This window comes from Phodopus roborovskii, unplaced genomic scaffold, assembly GCF_943737965.1.
Source record: "Phodopus roborovskii unplaced genomic scaffold, PHOROB, whole genome shotgun sequence".
Lineage (NCBI taxonomy): Eukaryota > Metazoa > Chordata > Mammalia > Rodentia > Cricetidae > Phodopus > Phodopus roborovskii.
Window position 1 is genome coordinate 80,612 of NW_026125928.1, and position 23,545 is coordinate 104,156.

General features: G+C 38.7%; 1 protein-coding gene and 1 long non-coding RNA gene across 2 annotated transcripts; both read left to right on the forward strand.

Moving 5' to 3' along the window:
* Positions 1 to 4,829: 4,829 nt before the first annotated feature.
* On the forward strand, positions 4,830 to 12,610 carry LOC127218000 (uncharacterized). The gene is made up of 3 exons (XR_007834140.1): positions 4,830 to 5,117; positions 5,280 to 5,376; positions 12,369 to 12,610. It is a non-coding gene; the product is annotated as an uncharacterized LOC127218000 (long non-coding RNA).
* Positions 12,611 to 12,912: 302 nt separating this feature from the next.
* Sertm2 (serine rich and transmembrane domain containing 2) lies at positions 12,913 to 13,497 on the forward strand. Its single transcript, XM_051179001.1, has one exon. The coding sequence runs from the start codon at positions 13,163 to 13,165 to the stop codon at positions 13,430 to 13,432; it is 270 nt and encodes an 89-aa protein (XP_051034958.1). The 5' UTR covers positions 12,913 to 13,162; the 3' UTR covers positions 13,433 to 13,497.
* Positions 13,498 to 23,545: the final 10,048 nt, after the last annotated feature.

The following is a 23,545-nucleotide window of genomic DNA, read 5'->3' on the forward strand; positions in this document are numbered from 1 at the left end:
TGGAAGAGGAAGCGAAAGCATCTTCAGTACCACAGGAGCCAGTGTGTAATCACAACACTCAAGAGGTAGAAAGTCAGAAGTTCAAGGTCATCCTCTGCTGCTACAAGTATTAAGGCCAGCCTTCCCCTCTCAAAAACAGTCTTCTAAAGAAAAGAAAAAAGACACAAAATGGTGACTGTGGTGGAGGGGGGAAGTATATCTGGGAGGAGTTGGGGGAAAGAATGTGGTCAAGATACATTGTATAAACTTCTCAAAGTAAATTAACAAATACTATTTTTTAAAACCCAACAAAAGAAAGCTAGGAGATAAAGTCCACAGTACACATAAAATTAGTTGTGATACGGTTTAATAGGCTAGGCTTGTCCAACTTTTTGGCACTAACGCCATGAAATTGGCATCTACAAAGCTCACATTCAAGAACTAGGCAACCATCTCCTGTATCCAGACAAGACTTCCAGTGGAAGGAATGGGACACCAACCCAGCCACAATACCTCTGACCTACAATTAGTCCTGCCTGCAATGTGCTGGGGGTAAAAGCGGCACAGAACTTGTGGGAGACTTCTCTAATTGAAACCAATGCCATGAAAAGAGAAGGAACCCATGCCAGACACTACCTGGAGGGCCAGAAACTAGAGACTGGATAACCCAGAGACATAGGGTAGAACCAAACACGACTGTGGGAAAAAGTCCATAAAATAATTCCTCTGCTATACCCATAGACTGGGACCTAGTAAAATCATCATCAGAGAGCCTTCTTCCAGCAACTGATGGGAGCTGATGCACAGACCCACAGCCAAGAATTAGGCAGATCTTGGGGAATCTTGTGGATGAGGGGAGGAAGGGTTATAGGAGTGAAAGGGGTCAAGGAGCACACAAGAAAACAGCCCGCAGGGCTCATAGGGTCCCACAGAGACTGAGCTGTCAATCAGGGAGCTTGCATGGGTCTGATCAAGATCCTCTGCATATATGTTAGGGTTATATAGCATGGTGTTCTTGCGGGACTCCTAACAGTGGGCAAAGCAGCTGTCTCTGACGGTTTTGTCTGCTTTTGGAACCCTTTTCCTCCTATTGAGTTTGCCTGGTTCAGCCTTAATGTGAGGGGATGTGCCTAGTTTTATTATAACTTGACATGCTGTGTTTGGTTAATATCCCTGGGAGGTCTGCCCTTTTCTGAAGGCAAATGGACAAGTCGTGGATCTGGGGGAGAGACTGGAAGGAAAGGAGGAAGAGGAAACTGTGGTCGGGATGTAATATATGACAGAAGAATAAATTTAAAAAATAGAATTGGGCAACCAAATTACAGAAAAAGCAGACACACACACACACACACACACACACACACACACACAAATCTCATAATGTCTCAAGTAGGAATATGATTTTGTATTGGGCTATATCCATAGATTCTTAGCTGCCTTCAGTCCACATGCTGTATGCTAGAAACACTTCTACAAGTCTTTTCCTCGGGAGAAAGTCAATCAATTCAGGCCCTAGGTTCTTCCAACTCTGTTCTGTGTTACAGGTAGGTTTTTCTCAAGATCTACCCAAACAAGAAAAACCGGGTTGGCTTTCCATCTTAAGGATCTCCAATTTGTTTGTTTTGTTGTTTTGAGAGAAGATCTCACACTATAGCCCTGGTTGGCCTCAAACTCACTAAGTATCCCAGGCTGGCCTAGAACTCAAGGCAGCCCTCCTGCATCCATCTTGATGGTGCAAGCATCAACGGTTTGAGCTACCTTACCCTGTTTAAACTCTCCCCTTTTTGAAATCGAGAAGCATCTCCAGAGTTTTAGGACGGTGGGTGTAAAATGCCCAGCAATTCCAGGCCTAGCAGAATTCTCTGTTCCTAGGTACATTTATTTCATAAAGATAGACAAAGATCTTTTCTTTCCAGGTCAGGTTCCAGCTTGGACTCTTGCACACCTGCTAAGCAATGGAATTTCCAAGCTTGTACTCTTGCACCTGTTCAGCATGCTAATTTTCCAGTTTGGACTCTTGCACACTTGCTAAGCATACTAACTTTTCAGCTAGGACTCTTGCACACCTGGTAAGCCCACTTATTTTCATGCTTTGATTGGTGCATACCAGTTAGCCAAAAGGAATGGCATAAGTGTCTCTCTTGAGAATTCCCCCTCTTCCACCAGCCGTGAGAGCACTTGAGGTGCAGTAGCTATTATCACCCTGTCCTATCACTCTTATGGATGATGGAATGAAAGATGGCAATAACTCTTTGCAGAGAAATCCTTCCATAGATTTCTTTGCTGCTCCCTGTATAATAAAACTTCTTATTTATTAGAGGATTTCCCATGTAAATTCTGTGATCTGGCTTCACCATTTCTCACCTACCATAGAACATCTATTATCTTCCTGGAAACTTGAATTTTAATCATATTATGTAAGTATTATTTTTCCAAATATTTATGTAAAATCTCTTCTCTAGAAAAATGTGCTAGCTTTATCCTGTAGTTTAATTACTCATAAGCATACTGTTCCATTTAGAAAAATTCCAGTACCCTCTATCTGTTTGACGATAGAGATCCTAAGCCATACTGGTAAACAAGTCATTTAGGATTTCAAGGAGACCTCAAATAATTGTAACCACCGGAATGATGGGAAATGAAGACATAAAATCTAGAATTGTTTAGGAGAGTGTGGGAATAAAAGGAAAGTCAGGCAGTCATTTATTTAATATTTTTGCAGTGCCAGTAATTGAACACAGGTCCCCATGTGCACTATAAAATCACTCTACTGCTGAGCCACATGCCCAGCCCAGTAATGTCTTCAAATTGGCAAGACATTGCTATTAATAAATACCATAATAGGAATTCTTTATGACCAGGTATTAGTAAATAAACAATGCACTGGTACAGTACTGGAGAATAGACCCTGACTGTCCCAAACCAGACTTTCACTAAATTCTCAAGGAAATCCATTCCTGATAGAGGTTAAGAACCACTGCTATATGGAATACTACTCAATGGGGAAAAACATAAACAAAAACAAAAGCCAATGGAATCCTTAAATTCACAGGCAAATAGATGGAACTAGAAGAAACCATCCGGAGTGAGGTAACCCTGTCACAAAAAGACAAACATGGTATGTACTCACTCATATATGGATTTTAAACATAAAGCAAAGGATTACCAGCCTATAATCTACACTACCAGAAAAGCTAGGAAACAAGGAGGACCCTAAGAGAGACATGCATGGTCCCCAGAGAAGGGGAAAGGGACAAGATCTCCTGAGCAAATTGGGAGCAAGGGAGAGGGGAGAGGGAGTTAGGAGAAAGAGGAGGACAGAAGAGGAGGGGAGAGCTGGGCATGAGGGAGCAGGAAGATTGAGTCAGGGGAAGAATAGATGAGAGGAAGAAAAGATGCACCATAATAGAGGGAGCCCTTATAGGTTTAAAGAGAAATCTGGCACTAGGAAAATGTCCAGAGATCTACAAGTATGACCCCAAATAACAATCTATGCAACAGTGGAGAGGCTACCTTAAATGCCCTTCCCAGATAATGTGATTGATGACTACCTTAAATGCCATCCTAGAGCCTTCATCCAGTAGCTGATGGAAGCAGAAGCAGACACCCACAGCTAAACACTGTGAGCTGAACTCCTGGAATCCCTTTGCAGAGAGGAAGGAGTGATAAGAAAAGGGGTCAAGACCAGGCTGGAGAAACCCACAGAGACAGCTGACCTGAGCAAGTGGGACGTCATGGACCCCAGGTTGATAGCTGGGAAAGCAGCATAGGACCGACCCAGATTCCCTGAAAGTGGATGTTAGTTAGAAGGACTGGACAATCTATGTGGCCTCTAGTAGTGGATCAGTATTTATCCCTAGTACATGAATGGACTTTGGGAGCCCATTCAACATAGGGGGGATACTCTCTCAGCCTAGACACATGTGGGAGGGCCTAGGCCCTGACCCCGAATGATATGACAGATTGTGAAGATGCCCCTGGGGAGCAGAAAGGGGATGGGATGGGGGTTGAGAGGGGGTCAGGGGAGCAGGGGAGGGTGAGGGATCTGGGATTGACATGTAAAACAATCTTGTTTCAAATTTAAAGTAAAAAATTAAAAAAAAGAAAGAAAGAAAAATAACCACTGTTACAGGGGGAAAATACTGGCTCCAATGTCCCTCGGTTACATTGTAGACTTTCCTTGTGAATCTCGGGTTTTCAGTTATTGAAAGGAAGATTTTATTGCACAAATCACAGTGTTCTCACAGAAAAAAAATGACTCTTTTGGTTTTGTTTCGTTTGTGGACACATAGTCTCATGTAATCCAGGATAGCATGGAACTCACTATGGAGACAAGGTGGCTTTGAATTCCTGATTGTCCTGTCTCCATCTCTCAAGCGCTGCCATTATACCTGGTGGAGGAAATGACTTTTTTTTTATGTTCAATGATTTATGTACACTGGGCCTTCAAGAAATACTAATCTCCTTCTTAATATATACAAGACCGAGCATTTGAACTACAAGTCAATGATTCATTTTTAACTTTACGCATTTTCTTTCTTCGAAGATTTTTCTGCCCTTAACTGGTAGCAGGCTGCTGTTTAATTTCCACATTATATTCAAGCTAAATTTTATTAGCATGATGCCTAGAAGTTTCTCAAGCCCAGAAACATACACATGCATTCATTCTGTTTGTAAATGTGGAATTATTTAAATACCACCACACCCTGGCATGTTTCCATTCTAAGCCCATATTGTCCTGAGAGCTAGGAGGAGAAAAATCTCTTGAATTGAACCAGACATCTGATCCTCTTAAATGACACATGAAGCGCTTTTACAAAGAGAAGAAGCCCTTGCTAATCCCACATATGCAGTGAAGGAGGCTTGAAGGGGTTAAAGTGGAAGGCTTGTACAAACTTTGCTCTCACATCTCCTCCCTCCCCCGGGGGCTCTGCACAGCTCGGCAGAGCTGAGCACAGTGGAATCGTCACCTTTCCTTGTATTCGCTCAACTGTTGCCTGCAAAGGAGGAACCAGGCACTTAACCAAGCCGGGCTGCTTCTATTCAAATGTTCCAAGAGGACATCTACAGGTCCAGAGACTTCTCAATGCTCTTTGCAGCTTAGAAGAAACGGACATCAGAAACTGCACTCTGAAGCTGTAAGTGGTAACTGGGATTTTTAAGTAACTAACTGAAGGTGCTTTTCTGCTTTTCTGAAAAGGCTGACTCTTGAGGAAGGTGAAAGAGAAAGCATATGTGCATGGGCATAGTCCTGTTTCCTTGGGTAGGGGGACGCTTCAAGCCTTTTTTCTATTTTCCAGATATTCCAGAGATGCTCCTAAACAAGTTGTCTGCTGCTGCAAGCTTCAAAGGGGACATTTAAACGGCCAGCCCCATTCATTCTGTGACCCAGGGAAGGTAAGAAATATGGGGAAGTACAATGATGCTATTCACGCCGAAGTGAGCATCAATTTTATTTACCAGCAGGTGTAACAGGCACCATCTGCAGCAGAAGATACAGCAACTCCCACTTAATGTCTCCAACCATTGAAGGAGCACTCACTGCTGACATTGGTTTTTCATAGGCTGATAAGAAACTCGATACTTGAGTACTTACCTCCCTCAGTTTCCTGTCCCTCATTAGGCAGATGCATGCAAACAGAATGTGTTAACTCTTGAATGTGATGCCAATTAACAGCCAGGACTTGCTTTTAGGAATTGTTCTATGGGTTGTTTTTCTTCCCTTTTTGTGTGTTAGGATTTAATCTCTGAAATTATACATAACAGGTAGTATGCAAAGAATTATAAAATGACCCAGGATTTTTTTTAGAACTTTATCAATAAAAAGGAAAAGCAACTATTGGGGCACCCCAATGACCAAAACAGGGATAAGTTTATACTGATTTCTGTATCCACAGAGCTAACCTTAGTGCCTGGAATTTGATTGGCACTCAATAAAATTTGACTGAATAAATGTCAGTGACATTTTGTGGAACGGTATAGAACAGTGTTGCTTATGTTGCCTCTATTCTTTCCTTATTTTAAGGAGATAAATTATGGTCTAAGAATGTATGTCATTTTACTCCTATGAGGCTTTATACACTAAACTTAGCAATCCAAATCTTATAGTTAAATAAAAGGAGATTTTTATTATCAAGAATTTGTTTGCCAAGTTAATGACTAAACATGCAAATAGAAAACAAAAGTTTCATTCACATCACTCTTGGGAATTTTGATTTACATTAGAAATAGATAGTTGTTTGGTTAATGTTGACACTCCAACAATATTGATGTCTTTCTCTTTTCCCTTACCTCCAAACTTCTCCTCTCCTTCCTCTCTCGTTCCCCAATATTTTCCCATTTCTCTTCGCCTTGAAAGTTTGTTTCTTCCCAGCTCTTCTCCCCCATATCCCTCGTTATCTGTCCTCACCTTGGCAATGTTTCCCTGCTCTCTCACAGTCTTCTCTTTCCTAATTTCCTCTCCTCTGTCTATTCCTATTCCTAACCTTTGGGTCCACTGTTCACTCTTATCTTTACCCAGCAACACTTTCAATCGCTTTTTACAAAATTAGAAATTACGGTATATTTATATGATTTCCAGAAAAGAATACAGGATGAGAATATTAATCTATAGAAATCTTTCCACAATAATCAGATCCCCAGAATAGATAGAAATAGTGTTCTGTTTGTTTGGTTTTTCCTTTCAGATGGTGAAGAGCTTTACACGGAGAAGTCCTATTCTGTGTGCAGTTTATTAATTATTTATTAATTAGTTATCAAAGAACCACAGCATTGTTATTTGGAAAGCTTTTATGAAAAGTTGTCACAGACACAGGACCACAGTGACAATTCTCTGATTCCTAACTTTACATTTGTTAAATTCAAAGTCCTTTATGAATTTTAGAAATGAAACCAATACACCTGTCTGAACTAACCCAGGCATTTGTTATCCTACAAACTACAGAGGTTTAAAGAAATTATATAATTCATTTTTGAAACATCAAAGCAAATGTTTAAAGAAAGTGATGATTTTTGCTGATGTTATTGTTATTTAACTTTCATCAAGAATCATAGAATTTTGATGATTAGTATATTCAAACATAAGGAAAATTCATGGCCAATGCTAGAGGAGGCATAAAAGCACTCTCATTCATTACTAAAAGCCATATAGTCACTACTATACTTTCTAAACTTTACAAATTATCTTCTAGAGGATGTGGCTTGGTGTTAGAACAATTGACCAGCATGCACAAGATCCTAGGTTCGCTCCCCATAGCAACCAAAAGCGAGAAAGAGAAGAAATTTAATTCATCGCTGTAGTTTTCTTTTAAATGTATATAACTCAAACAATAATTCTAGAATGAAGTTTAAAATAGTTATTATGCCTTTAATTCCACATTATAATCTGGAATTTAGTCTCCATAAGCCACTGGAAAGCATGAGAGGAGATTAGACAGGAAAAGGACTTCAGGCTTTTCTCTAAGTTGTGCTGTGAGCCTTTATTATCTGAGAGTACTGAATTTGTGAGTCCAACCAACAGCAGGTTCAACCAACTACATGTGACAAATTACTATTAAGAAATATGCTCTACTAAATTGTACAACCTTTTGTTTCTTCTCACTAGTCACTAAAAATGGGTATAATAATTTATGTAGTATATGCATTGTATTTGGTATTACAAGTAATCTACAGATGGATTAAAATATATAAAAGACGTATAAAATCCTATGTAAATGAGTCACTTTACATAACATATTGACCATGCTTGGACTTTTGGTAACTATGCAGTTCTATAAACAATGCCAAAGGACAGTTATAGTCACCACTAAATCAGAAGCAAGAAAGGGCTATATTTTTCTGCAAGCTCTCACTGATAAGTGCATTTCTTCAGTCATATCCATGCATTTATTCAATTGTTATTGATCAGCTACTGCGAGCAAAGTTATATAAGAGATGTGATATTGTATGAGAAATCAAGGAGTGTAGAAAACATCTCAAATACACATTTACAGTATTAGTCAAGGGTATTTTATCTAAGAAAGATATAAAATGTTGTGGTAATTAAGATTTGGGTGAGAAACAAGGTCAGTTTCATGAGCTGAACCTTCAAGAATATAGTATTTCCCTATGCATAGATACATAAAAGTAGAGGGAAAGAAAAGAATTGGGTTGAGTGAGCATTACTAGAAAGGAGAATGTTAGAAGGAATTAATGACAGCCTGGACATTAATAATCTTACATATCAAGCTAAGGAGAATGGAGCAAAGTCCAATGACAATAAGAACTTGAGCATCATACATAAATCAAAACATTTTAAAATGTTTCATTGTATATATTGATTGTGAATGGTACTGTGTCACATCAAGATATTTCATACACGTGTATGTTGTACACTGAGTATATGTCTCCTATTCCCCCATGCTTCCATCAGTCCCTTTTCCTCTTAGAGAGTTTTACTTCTATTTTCATTCCCTTCCCCATGTGTGTGTGTGTGTGTGTGTGTGTGTGTGTGAGAGAGAGAGAGAGAGAGAGAGAGAGAGAGAGAGAGAGAGAGAGAGAGAGAGTGAGATTTTATGTGTCTCTATAAACTCTAGGACCTGTAGATGAGAGAAAACATGGCATTTGTCATCCTGAGATTGACTTAATTTTTTAATATAGATATTTCCAGCTGGATCCACTTTCACAAAACCAACATAACTTTCTTCTTCTTTATGGCTGAAAGGTTCCACTGTATAGAATGATTTTTCATTTTTTATGCATTCCTTTGTTGTTGGAATTTTTCCAATTTTAAACTGAATCACACTACCATTTCTTAGGCATCCGTTGCTAAACAAAATTCAAGGTATAGTCTATTAGTTACTGCTTGAAAGAAGTAGATAGAGGCATGAGATGAAGAAAACTTAGTAATGATTATTCTCTTGCAGTTGGTATTTATTCACAGGTATTTGTCTATGGCTGTTCATTGTATTCCTTAGTAAACAAAAAACCCTGAATTTACTAATGATAACAATGTACCAAAAGTCAAGGCACATGATTTATCAAAACCTGTGTATTTTATCTATGAAGGCAACCAGAAAGATACTATGGCATTGTTGAGGCTTCTCTTAATTGGCTTACTATATAGCAAATGCTCATGCTTCCTTCTGCTTCCCATCTGAAAGGTGTGTGGAAAAGTGACTTATAAGAGTCAAGAGTGGAAAGCATATTGAGCTCTTGTGTCTAGGCTACTATCATTCCTTCTTCTGTTGTCTAGTTTTTTGGTGGGAGAAGTTATGATAGCTCTCATGTAGCCCCAACTGGCTCTGATTGTCCCATGTATTTGAGAATGGCCTTGAGTTCTTGGTCCTCCTGCATCCACCTCTTGAGATAAAAGACATATACTTCCAAGACTGGCTCTAATGATAGGAGCCACAGTGAGAAGGTTAGTTGGGAAAGAAATCTGTTCAGACTGACACCCTACCTAAGAAAAACAAGATATTTAATACCCAATAGAGATCAAAAGATGGTTGTGTATGAGTTGTCAAAAATCCTGAATTTGAAGTGTTCTGTTCTGTTTGTAGCGTTGGGTTGCATATTAAGATCTCTTGTGAAGTTTTCAAGCCATACAGATGTTTACCCTCCACATTCCCTAAAGAACATGCTTAGAAACTAAGTGGGTAACTTGCTACAAACAGAAATTTCATGGTTCTGTCCCCAGGGATTCTTACCAGGGATTGAGGAAAATGGCCTAGGAAGTTGCACTTTGACTAGCATGTTCCAGGTACATTATTGTGGCTGAAGAGACTTCTCTTGACTCCCACTAAGAAAAGCCCAGGGCTGCAGAGTGATTATTCTGCACATTCATTTCCTAAAGGTTCCATAACAGAGGTACATAAACTAAGAGGGTTAAAATGGCAGAAATTGATACTGTGGGGTGTGTGTGTGTGTGTGTGTGTGTGTGTGTGTGTGTGTGTGTGTGTGTGTGTGTGAAGCCCCAAATCCCAGCACTTAGAAGGCAAAGTTGGGAGAATTTTTGCAAGTTGGAGGCGAGTCTGGCCTTCACAGCAAGTTTCAGACCAGCTGTGTCAAAAGTAAAATTATTCTCTTAGCTAGGAGCTAGGACATAGTCTAAACTGCCACTAATGTAAATCCAAGCATCAGCTTGGAAGCACATCCTTGGAAATTTGTAAGGATGAATACTTCCTAACCTCATCTAGCCTCTAGTGTTTGCTGGCCATCTTTGGCATTCTTTGCTTTGCAGATCTGTCACTGCAGTCTCTTTGTCAGTCTTGTCCCTGTGTGTCTTATAAGGACATCAGTCATTGGATTATGGCCAACACAATGACCTCATTCTAATTTGATTACATCTGCAAAGGTCTCATTACCACATGAGGTCAGAGGCATAGGTATTGGAGGTAAGAACAGCATATACAAGATCTGCACATGTTCAAATCTGACAAATTCCAGCACTAAGAAGGGAAAATGTGCATACCCCTAACCAAGAAGCTATTAGCAACTGATACCTGCTGGGAAAGGGGAAAAAATCCATTTCTCCAGTGAAATGCCACTGGGTGTGTCAACTACAGTCTACGGTAGACCGCATACCCAGGCTTGGACAAAATGAACTCCATGATGGGTTTTTTTTTTGTGTGTGTGCGTGTGTGTGTGTGTGTGTACACATTTGTTTGATATATTATTTTTGTCTTATGGGTTTTTGTGTTTGTTTTGATTTGCATTTTGTTTTGGGGTTGTTTTTCAAGAAAGGGAGAAAGAACATGAAGTTGGAAGGGTAAGAAGAATTGGAAGAGAGGAAGGAATCAAAATATGTTGTATGACAAAAAAAATAATTTAAAAAAAGACCATTGAGCAATCCATAAAACAAATCAGCTCTCTAGATGAAGAATTATTGTTTGTTCTCAATGTTCAGTGTACAGAGAAATCACTTTCATAGAATGTGTATTTCTAGACCTTGATTCCATATAGCCCCAAATTAAAATATATATATATACTTTTAGGTATAGCAAGTATGTATCCTAGACCATTGCATCAATGATAATACATTTCTTATGAGCAAAAGTGGCTGTGGGGGAAGGGGGAGGACAAGGGCACTAACTAAGTGGAGATCAGTTGTTCTCAACCTATGAGTCTTGATTTCTTTGGGGGTTGAATGACACTTTCGCAGGATTCACATATCAGATATCTTCCATATTAGGTATTTACATTATGATTCATATCAGTAGCAAAATTATAGTTATGAAGCCACAATGAAAATAATTTTATGGATGGACATTTGAGAACCACTGGCGGAGAAACTAAGATGCATATGAATCACAGAAAATATAACAATGAAGACTAGGGAATATAAACTCAAACTGAAGTTCTCCAGTCTAGGGGTAGAATTCAAGGTGACTGTGAGTAATGACTGTTGGAGCTATTTCCATTAACACTCATTCTGTCTGATTAAAACCAAAAAACAGAAGGAGTCTATATTGTCAGCAATTTATTACTATTGCGCTCATGTAGCCCCAACTGGCTCTGATTGTCCCATGTCTCAAGGCCATTCTCAAATACAAATGATGGTTGTTTGTATTGTTTATTTTAGTCACTTATATTCAATATTAATCTTTGAAACAGTGAACAGAACCATTCTATTTACACAGAGGAATATTTTTACCAATAAAGACAACTACCTACTCGACCTCACTATGAAAGATGCATACCCTCCAAGTTCTTTTGGTCTACAAATATTTAATCAAATGTATATCCTCACACTACAAACCCAAATGAAAAAGAACACGAACAGTATTAGGGAAGCCTGAATTCCTGAACATTCCGTGATTCATTAAAGTGACAATTGCCACTGGGACCTGGAGACTGAAAACCAAATCTTGAAATTCAGATCTTTGTTTCAATGGCTGGGTTTCCAGTGGTTCGTAGCCCTGGCTGTAATTTCAAGTTACTTGGGGAGCTTTTAAAGGTTAGCACTGCTTGAGCCTCATCCCAGACCAATAAAGTCTGAATCTCTCAAGCACTACTTTGAAGATTAGTATCCAAACATCTAGGCCAGGGACCAGCATCTGCATATTAATAAGAACTATAGTTATATTTCATGATCAGTCAGCATAAAATATACTATATTAATCTGGCCTAGTAATTAGTTTCAGCTTAGCAATATGATTTTTCTTTCACCTTTTGTTGTTGTTGTTGTTGTTCCTTTCTATTTAATCCTTTTTTGTTCTTTCACCTTTAAAGGCCATTTCCTTCATTGGAAAAAGGCATTTAAAATTAGGTAAGCTCATGGTTTTTTATTTTAAATCGAGTTTTCCTGCAGCAAACTAATTTGCAATACATATGTTCATACCTATTTCAAAATAATTTGCCACCTATTATTTTTAGATAATTGAACCATTCTCTCTCTTATTTATTTTCAGGAAAATTAATCTGTGAAGAATCCTATCAGTCAAATTCTCTGAGCCCTGGCCTCTTGTCAGCATATCTGAGACCTCCTTCACCTGAGAATCAACAGGTCTCACAACACTTCCCCTGCAGTCTACAGTGAGGGATGTCAAAAAATCTATAGACTATTCATGCCCTGTATTCTTATATCCTTCAGCTGGGCATCTGGGCAGGAACATTACAATCTCTAACTTTAGAGAAGATTGAGCAAGTCAGGCAAAAGAGCTCAAAACTCAGATATGCTCAGCCAGAGATATACAGAAAGAAGCCTTTAGCAAATCGCCTCACAGAGGAACCTAATTAAATCTGCACCATTAGTCTGCAGATCTAGATGAACTGTGGATAAAAAGGAGCCTTTTCTCCTTTTGCTAAACAACATAACGAAGTAAACAAGCAAAAACCTCAGAAATCGAATATAATACCGTAGGAGATTCTTGTCTCCATGTCAGTATTATAAAGTAGTTTCACCATATTCATTTTCACCAGTGTAAGATTAAGAGAGTGAAAACTGACTATTTACTGTCTAAACTGACTAAGAAGTTCTGATAAACCTATTTGGGAGGGGTCTGTTTGCTAGAGGGCAGGAAAGTGTAACAATTTGCAAATTAGAAGACCGCTCACACTCTTCTTGCTTATACACTACTGATTTGGGTCTGTACCACATTGTTAAAACACCACCAATACAGTCACAGACAGGGTTAGTTACTGTGGAATGCCCCAAGGGCAATAGAAATCAAATAGAAGCAAATACCAACTCAAGTCTTGAGTGATGACGGAGGTGCATTTTAAGTATCATGGAAATCTCACTGGGCGGGCTCATTTTCCCACTCTGGCAACAGAGGTTGATACCACTTCAGACAAGTATTCCAACCTGTACATGTATGTAGGATTGTTTCTGAGCCTCCTGGCCATTCTTCTCATCTTGCTCTTCACAATGCTTCTTCGGCTCAAACATGTCATCTCGCCCATCACTGAGAGCACAGAAAGCGTTCCTCAGTTCACAGATGTAGAGATGCAAAGTCGAATTCCCACTCCTTAAAATCAAAATGATGGCAAGACTCAGCGGATATGAGCAAACCCTGGCATGCTGATTGATGTTCAGAAAGGCTTTCTTTTTTACATGTGAGGCTTCGCTTGTAACAAGCTGCTCGTGTTTTCTGTTCAGCATTCTTCATCTTGACTGTGCTTGTGGGACATCTAAGAGGCTTAAGATTCATTCTTTAAAGGAATATGGGAAATAGCAGCTGGTTGGGCTGGCAGGTTTCCATAGTAACCAGAGAGAGCCTGAGCCTTGAACAAACCTCAAACCACAGAAATTCATATGCAGCAGTTGTTAAAACACAAGATCCCAGGAAGCTGCAAGAGCATACAAGAATTTACCTTAAGATATTCTGAGGACCTCCAAGAAATGACAGGCTTTAATTTATTACTTTAGCCCTAAAGAATTACTTCATACATAACACACACACACATCTTCTGACATGGAGCTAAATCATGTCACAGGTAAATGGAAGGGATTATTAATCTTTTCCTCAAAACAACAACACTATAATCATCACAGGTCATCGGATTTCTCCCAAAGGAAAGATGAGATTTAAAGAACCTGTTACCATTTAAAAAGAAATTTTGCAGGAAGTTTCTGGTGAATGAGTAAAATGTGCATATTATATCTGTGTTATTACTATTACTGGACTTATAAAAATTCAGATAATAGCAGGTGTGTTACTATTATCTGGGACAATGAACTGCCTCCAAATCAAGGAAATAATAAGTCAAACTTTCCTCATAAGGATTTCTACATTATACACACAGCTTCTTTGTCTTTTTCTCCCTCCTCATTGCAAACCAGGATTAAGTTGCACATAAATATGAGCTTGGTTTGAAAAGGGGATTGGCAAAGAAGACACAAGTGGATTTCAAAGCAGAAATGAAATGATCTGTTACTGAGTGATTGTAACTTTGACCAAAGCATGCCAGCTTTCTGGGTCTTGAATTTTTCTTGCTGAAAACAAACTGTTCAGAGAGCTAATTCATGATCACTTTTTAGACATGAGTAGAAGATACACAGAGACTAAAGGGAATAGGACTAAAAGTTACTCTGCAACAGTTCTTAATATTATCAATGTCCTCAAATGGTGCATTTCTCTTTCCCAGAAAATGCTCCTTCCTTTCCGATCCCTGCCAAAAACTGAAGTGTTTCAATTATTACCTATAAGAGAAATATATTTTGAAAATTTCCATTTTCATGAGTAGCTCTAGTGTGCCAGTAATGGATAATTTAATTTAAAAAAAAAACTTGACTTTTCAAAGTGAAACCAAAGGAGACAAGTGGCGTTTACAAATTAGAAGTTGCACAATTGGTCGTATTCTTGTCGCCAAAGAAATAGAATACCTGTCTTAGATTTTTACCTGCTCATACACACACTACAAAAAAAAAATCAGTTTCCCATTGTAATTAAAGCATTGTCATTAAATTTCATGGAATCCCTCTTGGGAACTGAGGTAGTTGTGCAAAAATGGAATGGTGGCACCTGTGCCAGGCATATATCTCTCTATAGTCTGTAACCAATTTAGATCGGCCCCTTTACTGTGATCTAAATCTAGCATGGTGGTGAAATTCCCAAGTGCTTTCTACTTTTATACGCAGTCATTTGCCAATGTTCCCCTCTCCAAGGGGCTGCACAGCATGAAATCCCCACATGCGGAGCTAAACTTAGCAGCAAGGCTGCCTGCCACACCCGTTACAACTGTGCACTGTCGGAGATAGCAGGTGCATTCTGCACCATTCAGAAGAAATTAGCAGGTAGCCTAAGACTTGGATATAACTTTGGGCTTTATATTTTCCAAAATGCAAATGCACTCTTACAGGAATGCATGTTGGTGGTTTACGTTGTGTCTATATACTCAGACTCCATGGACTTTTAAAACTTTTTACTCTTAAACATACATGGGCTTCCCCCAGGCTGCCAGGCAATATACCCAAGCACTTAAGGATACAGGTATCCCATCACTCCAGGTTCTCCTTTTGGTCCCCACAGTATTTGAATGCACTTTACCATAGAGAAATCAGTAGCTGGATAAATGTTGGATCTAGTTACACTTTCAACAGCAATGAACGGCTCCTTAATGCCTTGTTGTTGAAACTGATAGAGACACAGCCTTCCTGTTACCTAACCATCCCAACCCAAATTGGAGAATATTAAAACTGCTTTGGAAGTACTACCTTGGGTGATGATTCCTAACTTATGATCAATTTGCTCACTAGGAAAACAACCACCCTCTTTCATCACAATAACCCCTGTGGGATCCAGATCTTATCTGAGCAAGAACCAAGGCACACAGCAGAGATTACCCCAAAATAGCAGCATAATCCACCAGTTTCCAGTGACATAGCATAAATGGAAATAACTTTAAGAAGATGTGTCATTATGGTAACTCACATGGTATTTAATCTTTAGGAAAATAAATTTAATATTTTCATGACAGTAAAGAAAAAATATCCATTTCTATTCAAGTATATTATATCCTTAAATGTATTAATTAGCATATTACTACTTTAAAAGTCAGCGATAATAACCAATGGGCATAATTTGAATTTATTTTTTCTGTACAAAATACAGACTTGACAATTCCCTGCCCCACTCCATTTTCCCTCAAATTGCATGTGAGCTGGGATATGAATGGGTAGGTAATTTACATATATGTGCACTCTATTTTTTAAAAAAATCATTTTTATTGGACAATATGTATACAAATGCTCATATATCACCAATTTCCTGCAATGTAACCTAACACAAAGACCACATGAATTCTCCAAATACTATACATTAATATGGGCACTACTAAACATATACAACTGCATATATTTCAGAATCATTAGTCATATGAAACAAGACATATTGCCAACAGTTATGCAACACATATATTTGGCAACAAATGGTAATGTTAAAAAAGTAAAGATGCATTTATCCAGTCTAACCTTTTTATCCATGCCAAATTAATTATTTTTTACTTTAGTAACTAATTTTGAGTGTGTAGATCCCACCATACTTGCTAAGTGTGTATAAGGGGTCCATTTAATACATTTAAATAATTACATTAAGTAATGCATTTTATTCACCTGCATTAGTACAAAATAACTTTGTTTTGTTTTGTTTTGTTTTTACAAAAAATGAAGAATTGTGTGGGGAAATTGGAAATTCCTTGGTTTTTAGCTCATTTGTATTTGAATTAGATTCATATTGTATTCAAGTGTGATCATATTTATATTAATGTGCAGCATGTCACTGATTCCTGGATAATAAATGCTGACTCTTTTGTTTGCTGATAATAAATGTCTGTTGTCTGAAGATGTAAATTGCATTGCATTAGTTTCTTCATTGCAATATAAATTATAATAACTGCTATAAATTTGTGGGACTTGCCATTTGGAGGTCTCATTATTATTCTGTATTTACTAACCTTCTAGCTTTCATTCTTTCCCCACTTGCAAATTGATGGGCATACTTGTTTATTTAGCACTACGATTAAAAAATAAATCAAATAACATTCAACTGTCAATGAGAAGGAATGTGAAGGATGAGTGACATCACACACAATGTACTCAAACACACACACACACCCCAATAGGATAATTTTCTTTAAAAAAAATGGACTTACTATGTTATGTGTATAAGTATTTTGTCTCTGTGGATGAATGTCCACCGTGTGCATGCCTGGTGCCCTCGGAGGTCAAAAGAGGGCTTCCTATCACTGGAACTGAAGTTAGGAATGGTGGTGAGCCACAAGGTATTTGCCAGGAATCCAAACTTGGTCCTCTACAAGGACGAGTGTTTTAAACTCCTGAGCCAATGGGTTATATTTTAAATGGTGCTTCCATTTTGTACTTTTATTCAACCCTCACAGTAACACTAGAAATACTGAGTAGAGAAAGGATGCAGTCTGTTTGACAAGACAGCGCAGGACACAAGAGAGATTTGTAAGCTAGTCATAGTTATACAGAGGCAAAATCAAGATTGCACTGCAATTTGTTGTATTTCTACTTTAGTATTCTCCCCATGCTTTGCTTTGTGACTACAGAATAAACAGTTCAAATGTATCCATTTTATAACACAACTATGCCCTAGAGATTAATTCTCAATCCCAAGCAACTCAAAACAAATAATTACTATTATGCCGCTTGTTTTAAATAGTCCTATGTATCCCAGAGCAACCTCAAACTTACTATGTAGCAAGAGATGACCTGAACTTTTTTATTGTTCTTTTAACTTTTATTGATTCTTTGTGAATTTCACATAGTGTATCCTGTTCCCACTTACCTCCCTCCTCCCCATCATTTTGCATCTGCCCTCTGGCTTGCAACCCCCCAAAACAAAACAAAATTTAAAAGAAGAAACAAACACCCAATCAAACAAATAACAACAAAAAAATAATAATCTTGTGAAAGCTGTAGTGTGGCCCTATGAATCACACAGCTTTTTCTTCAGTCCATTCATCTTGTAAGTGTTCATTGCTATTAATCTTTGGGCTGGTTCAAGTCCCCTGGCTTCTGCTGGGACTCCTCTTGAATATTCTGTTTTTGCCTTGAGTTGTTGAGGACCTGTAGTTTTGAATTTGTAGGTTCATCTCCTTCAAGTGTTCCAACAGTTCAAAGATGAGGTGGATGTTGGGGAGGGCTAACTCATGACCCCGGTTCTGGGCCTGAGTGGTAGCTGTGTTGGTCACAGCTCACCAACTTTTCCTCATTGTCACTATCCAGGCAAGCTCTACATCAGTGCCTCAGCTAGCTCACCAAATGCAGCTTGCAACAAGGAGCTGGGCCAGTTCTGCTCTCAGACCCAGCTTGCCCATACTCACACCACCAGGGCCAGGTCTACTGCTTTGCCCAGGCGAGGTGCAGGACCCTCTCTCCTGGTTATTGTAAGGGGCATACAAGTGGAATACAGGGTCAGTTCTGTATTCAGTTCTCCAGTGCCCCCTCCAACAGGATCTGATCTAGCACACTTCCCAGGTGAGGGGCACTCCTTGATGAGGGGGTGGGGCCATCTTTCCCATGTGTGGAGATCAGCTCTCCCCTGTGGGGTCAGGACCATCTCTCCTACTGCACTTTCCAATATCCAGGGCCAGTGATGGGTGGGGCCATCTCAGCACCACCCTCAGACTTCAACAAGCATGGTTCCTATTACCCCTATTACCTTGGGGTAATTCAGGACATGGACATCAACACAGACCCCAGCTGCATCAGGACCGTGGACACAAACACGGCCCTCAGCAGCAGCTCAGGTCCAAACACCACCACCGATAATAGCAGCCTCACTCCGATAATAGCACAGGCCACCCAGATCAGTATAGCCCTGGTGACAGCATGGCCCTCAGAAACCAACATGACCTCAGATGGCTGGTCAGACCCTAAGCATCTGCAGAGTCCTCGGTGTAACAGGAGCCACTGTTCACTACAAAAATACACCACTATGCCTGTTTTGTGCATTGCAAGGCAAGCACTCTACCAATTGTGGCCCCTGCCATCTCTTTAAATAATTGTGTAACTGCAGTAAGATTCTTTACCAGATTGTGGGAAAATAAGCGCAAAAGCAGACCCTAAACTTTTAATTTGTGTGGATGAAAGGAATGGACAGAAATATGCTAGGATTATAAACTATAGTGCAAACCCCCGTTTTCTGATGTTTCATTGACTATTCACAATCAGTGCCTATCCTTTATGTATGTGACTATTTATTCTTCCCTTCCCCATTCCAAAAATGAGAATACCTCCTCTTAGGTGTAAATGATGCTATTTAAAATGGTAGAGGGTTTCAAATGTACAATCACTCATGATCCATGAAAATGCTATAACACTGAAACAGAAATAATTACTTACTAGACAAGCTTCCTCTAGTCACCCACAAAGGATGAGCTAGATAGATGCTTTTATCATTCTGGGAAAAAAACTAATTCTCCAAAGAAATAGTTATTATAGACATTAGCATTGACTGCAAATTCATCTTATTACCTTCCAAAATCCTACCAGCACATAGTTGTCACTGAAAATTTTTTGAACTTGAAGAAAAAACTCCTAAATTCCCACTTTGAGAATGATCATGAAAGATGAAGACTGGATATGTAAGACAGAAATAAATGTAGGTGGCAAGGTGTTAGTGGTAAATGACTTTAATCTCAGCACTCAGGAGGCAGAGGCAGGTGGATCTCTGTGAGTTCAAAGCGAGCCTGGTCTACAGAGCTAAGCTCCAAAGCAATACAGATAAACCCTTTATCAATCCATCCCGCCAAAAAGAAAGAAATGTAGGTGAAAACATTTTGAAGAATAACTTGAGTGGTATTTTAGTTCCTAATTAATTTTATATGAAGTATTTATTCATTAAATAATATACATTATAGAGGAGAAAACAGACTACACAATCTAAAGATGTTAATTATGCAATGAAAATGTTTCAGGGCTGTGGCTGTAGCTCAGTTACCTAGAACACAGGAAGCCCCAGTTTCAATCATGAGCACTGCATAAACTGGGCACATAGAGTCTCAGCACACTAGATGTGGACATCTGAGTATTGGGAGATCAAGGTCATCCTCAGCTGCATAGCAGGTTTAAGTTTATCCTGGTATACAAGACATGATATCTCGGGAAAAAAAAGCAAGTGTTTACAATGTGTAAAAACTAAAAATAAGACATTTAAAACATCTGTAATATGAATAAATCTTTCATTCATTTATCCATCATACAGTCTCACCTGGAAAGAGACTGGCGTGTGTAGTGCTTTATGAGCAATCCTCTTCATTTTTTAAAATGTTATTGTAAGTTTAGGGAATTGTAGTATGACAACACCATTGACAATGGAATGAAGAAGAGCAAGATAAGATGTAAGCAACAATGGAGACATTATCAAAGTGGCTTATGATAAAGATAAGACAATATTACTTGGCAATGAATAGTACAAGTGAGATAAGAAAGAATGAGGTTTGAACAAGAATCTAATGACCTTATTCACTTAAATGGGGGGAAAAACGGGTCAAAGGGGAGAGTATTTTAGTTTCGGATATGTTTAGTTTGAAAACATTTGAAGCACTAAAATGCAGACATTAAACAGGCAGTTGAATAATGGGTCCAGAACACAGAAAAAGAAGTGTAACATCAAACATGCCCACATGTGCCACTCCTTGGTTTTGGAATGTTAATCACATGTTTAGTAATTTAAAGGAAAATACGAGGTTTAAGCATTCTCAACCTGAGATAGTTTAAAACCTAAAAAGCAGAAGAGTGACTCAGCCAAGATGTCAAGCTGGAAGAACAAATGCAAACCCTAAATGCAAAGGTTAGGAACAGAACGTCAAAGAAACGGCTTCACGGATAAAGTATTTGCTATACAAGCTTGAGGACCTGAGCTTGCATGCCAGCACACATGTAAAAAGCTGCGTATGATGGCATGTGCCTCTAATTCTAACCGCTAGAGCTATGGAGAGACGGGAGCTCTGGGGTTTTCTGGCCAGTCATTGTAGCAATTGGTTTACTTCAGGTTCAGCAAGTGTCTCAAAGGTGGAGGGGTGACTAAGGGAAACGCCCAAAGCTGACATCCAACCCTCTCACTTACAGGCATATGTGTATGTGTGAGCATTTACATGTGGAAACACACACAGCTTACGTGCGCAATCATAAGTAATAAAGAAATGGTCAAGATGTAGAGAACAACTGACTGCGTGTTGCCCAGCTCCAATTGGCACATCTTCAAGCAACCCTCCGAAGGCTCGGGGCACATCGTGGCAAAGGTGACTGAAAGACTGGATGAGCCAGAGGACCAGGAAGTCTCCTGCAAAATTGTGTCTTCCAGATATGACAGGGAAGCTGTACCCCTGAACTCTCAACAATACAAATGCCTAAATAAAACCTGAACATGGACAATACCAAATGACATGCCGGTGTGGATGGGAAGTTTTTCATGGGATCCCACACCTACACGAAGAGAACCAAGCAATTAATGACTTCTGAGAAATGAAGAATTAATCCTCCCCCGAGGATGAACCCCAGAATTGGTTATCCACTACCAAATGGTCAGCCCTGAAATCATATACACGCAATGCTAAAAGAACTCAGTGGAGCCTTTAATCCCAGCACTGGGTAGGGAGAGGCAAGCAGATCTGAGTTCAAGGCAAGCCTGGTCTACAGAGTGAGTTCCAGGACAGGCAGAGATACACAGAGAAACCCTGTCTCAGAAAAATAGAAGAACTCAGCAGAATATATATAAAGGAAAGGGGCCATGAGTTTGAATGGGAGCAAGAGTGATGTGAGAATAGTTGGAGGGAACAAAGGAAAGGGGAAATCATGTAATTATATTTTAGTTTGAAATTAAATAATGTTTAAAGATGGAAAAGAAGTGTCAATAGAGAGAGTACTTGAAAAGGGTGAATCAGAATTATGAAACCAGAAGAAATGGCAAAAAAATGGAAAGATGTTATCACACTTAGGCTTGTAGAGGGTGGGTTTGAGAAAACATAACAGGTGGGAAGTTGAACCACAAAACAACAAAATATGCAAAGACAGGGAGCAAAAATAATGAATTTAGTAAAAGTAGGAACATTGATCCAAACGCAAATAAAGGAAACATAAGACTTTTTATACTCAACCTTAGGTTCTAAACCTCATTAGATGTCTGGAGAAAGGCTAATGCCATGTCTAATGGACAAAATCCCTTCAAAACTTAACACCCCAGGCTACTAAAACATCCACATTAAAGAGATAATGCCTGTATAGTTTCAAAAGATAGAACTACAACTAGAATATTGAATTTAAAGGGAAATGATTTAAGTTCATTGTGATTTTAGTAGCATGGATTTCCAGTCATATAGGGAAGGATTGTAAAGTAAAATATTATTTAGATAGAGATTGGTTATCGTTTTTGTCAGAGATATTGATAAGAGTGTAACTACTGGGACTGGATAAATGGTTAAGCGGTTAAGTCTCAGTGGTTATGAGAGCATAGCAATTTTACAGAGGACCTGAGTTCAGTTCCCAGAAACCATATTAGATGACTCACAACCTCCTGCAACACCAATTCCAGGGGATCCGACAGCCTCTTGTGGTTTCCTCAGGCAGGGACCTGCACGTGTGTACACAAACCCACACATATATAGCTTAAAAGTAAATCTTTCTTATATAATTACTAATATATTCTGACCCACGATATAGGCTTAATATCTCACTTGGATTTTTTTAGTATAAAACTAGTATTTTCTGACCCAAGATCTATGCTTATTATCTTACTTGGATTTTTTTTTAGTATAAATTTAACAAAAGCCTACGTAGTAGGCATTACAATCACCCCATCTTACCTATGAGTTACTGAGATTTATAAATCTTAAACAACTTGATCCAGGTCACAAAGCAAATAAGTGTCACTGAGCTGTCATTCTCATCTGTAGACAACTGTTCCCATCTTGGTGCACTGCCTAGTATATGCTGCAGGAATTCTTCACATATTGGCTAAGAAGCTAAATCAAATGACTTGTAGAACTTCTCAGATTCTGTCTCTGTTCATCAATGTATACATCTGCATGAATATAGTGTATACCTATACCTCTCTACACATAAAACACACATATGTGTATATATCCATATCACACATAGAATATATGTACAAATATATGTATAGATATGTATATGTACACATATATATATTTATGATATATGTATAGATTGTGTATATGTATATATGTCAATAACGAGAGAGAAAGTGACAATGCTATAAAAAGAAACTCATCTAAGGAAAAAGTGAGTAAAATATGGTCCCTTGGGGATGGGCGTATTGCTTATGTAGATGGATTTCATTATTACATGTTCATATATACTTTATTTTTGTTGCTCTTCTTACCTCATGGACCTCTGCAAACTCCCTGCTGTGTCCTGTTGGTCCTCTTCTCCTAACTAGTGTCCCTTTTGCTTTCATGTCACATATATAACTATCTTTTTTTCTTTCTCTCTCCAACCCTCTCTTAAGTCCTCTGATCCCCTTCTCACAGACCCCTTTCAAACTGTATGATCTGTACTGATGCACATATATTATACATGTGTAAAAATCAAATTATGGTATGCATATGAAAGAAAATGCGGCATTTGTCTTTCTGAGTCTTGGATATTGAGCTTAAG

Bases quoted from the DNA above. Each gene is read 5' to 3' on its own strand.
- Sertm2 (XM_051179001.1), top strand. From the start codon at position 13,163: ATGACGGAGGTGCATTTTAAGTATCATGGAAATCTCACTGGGCGGGCT.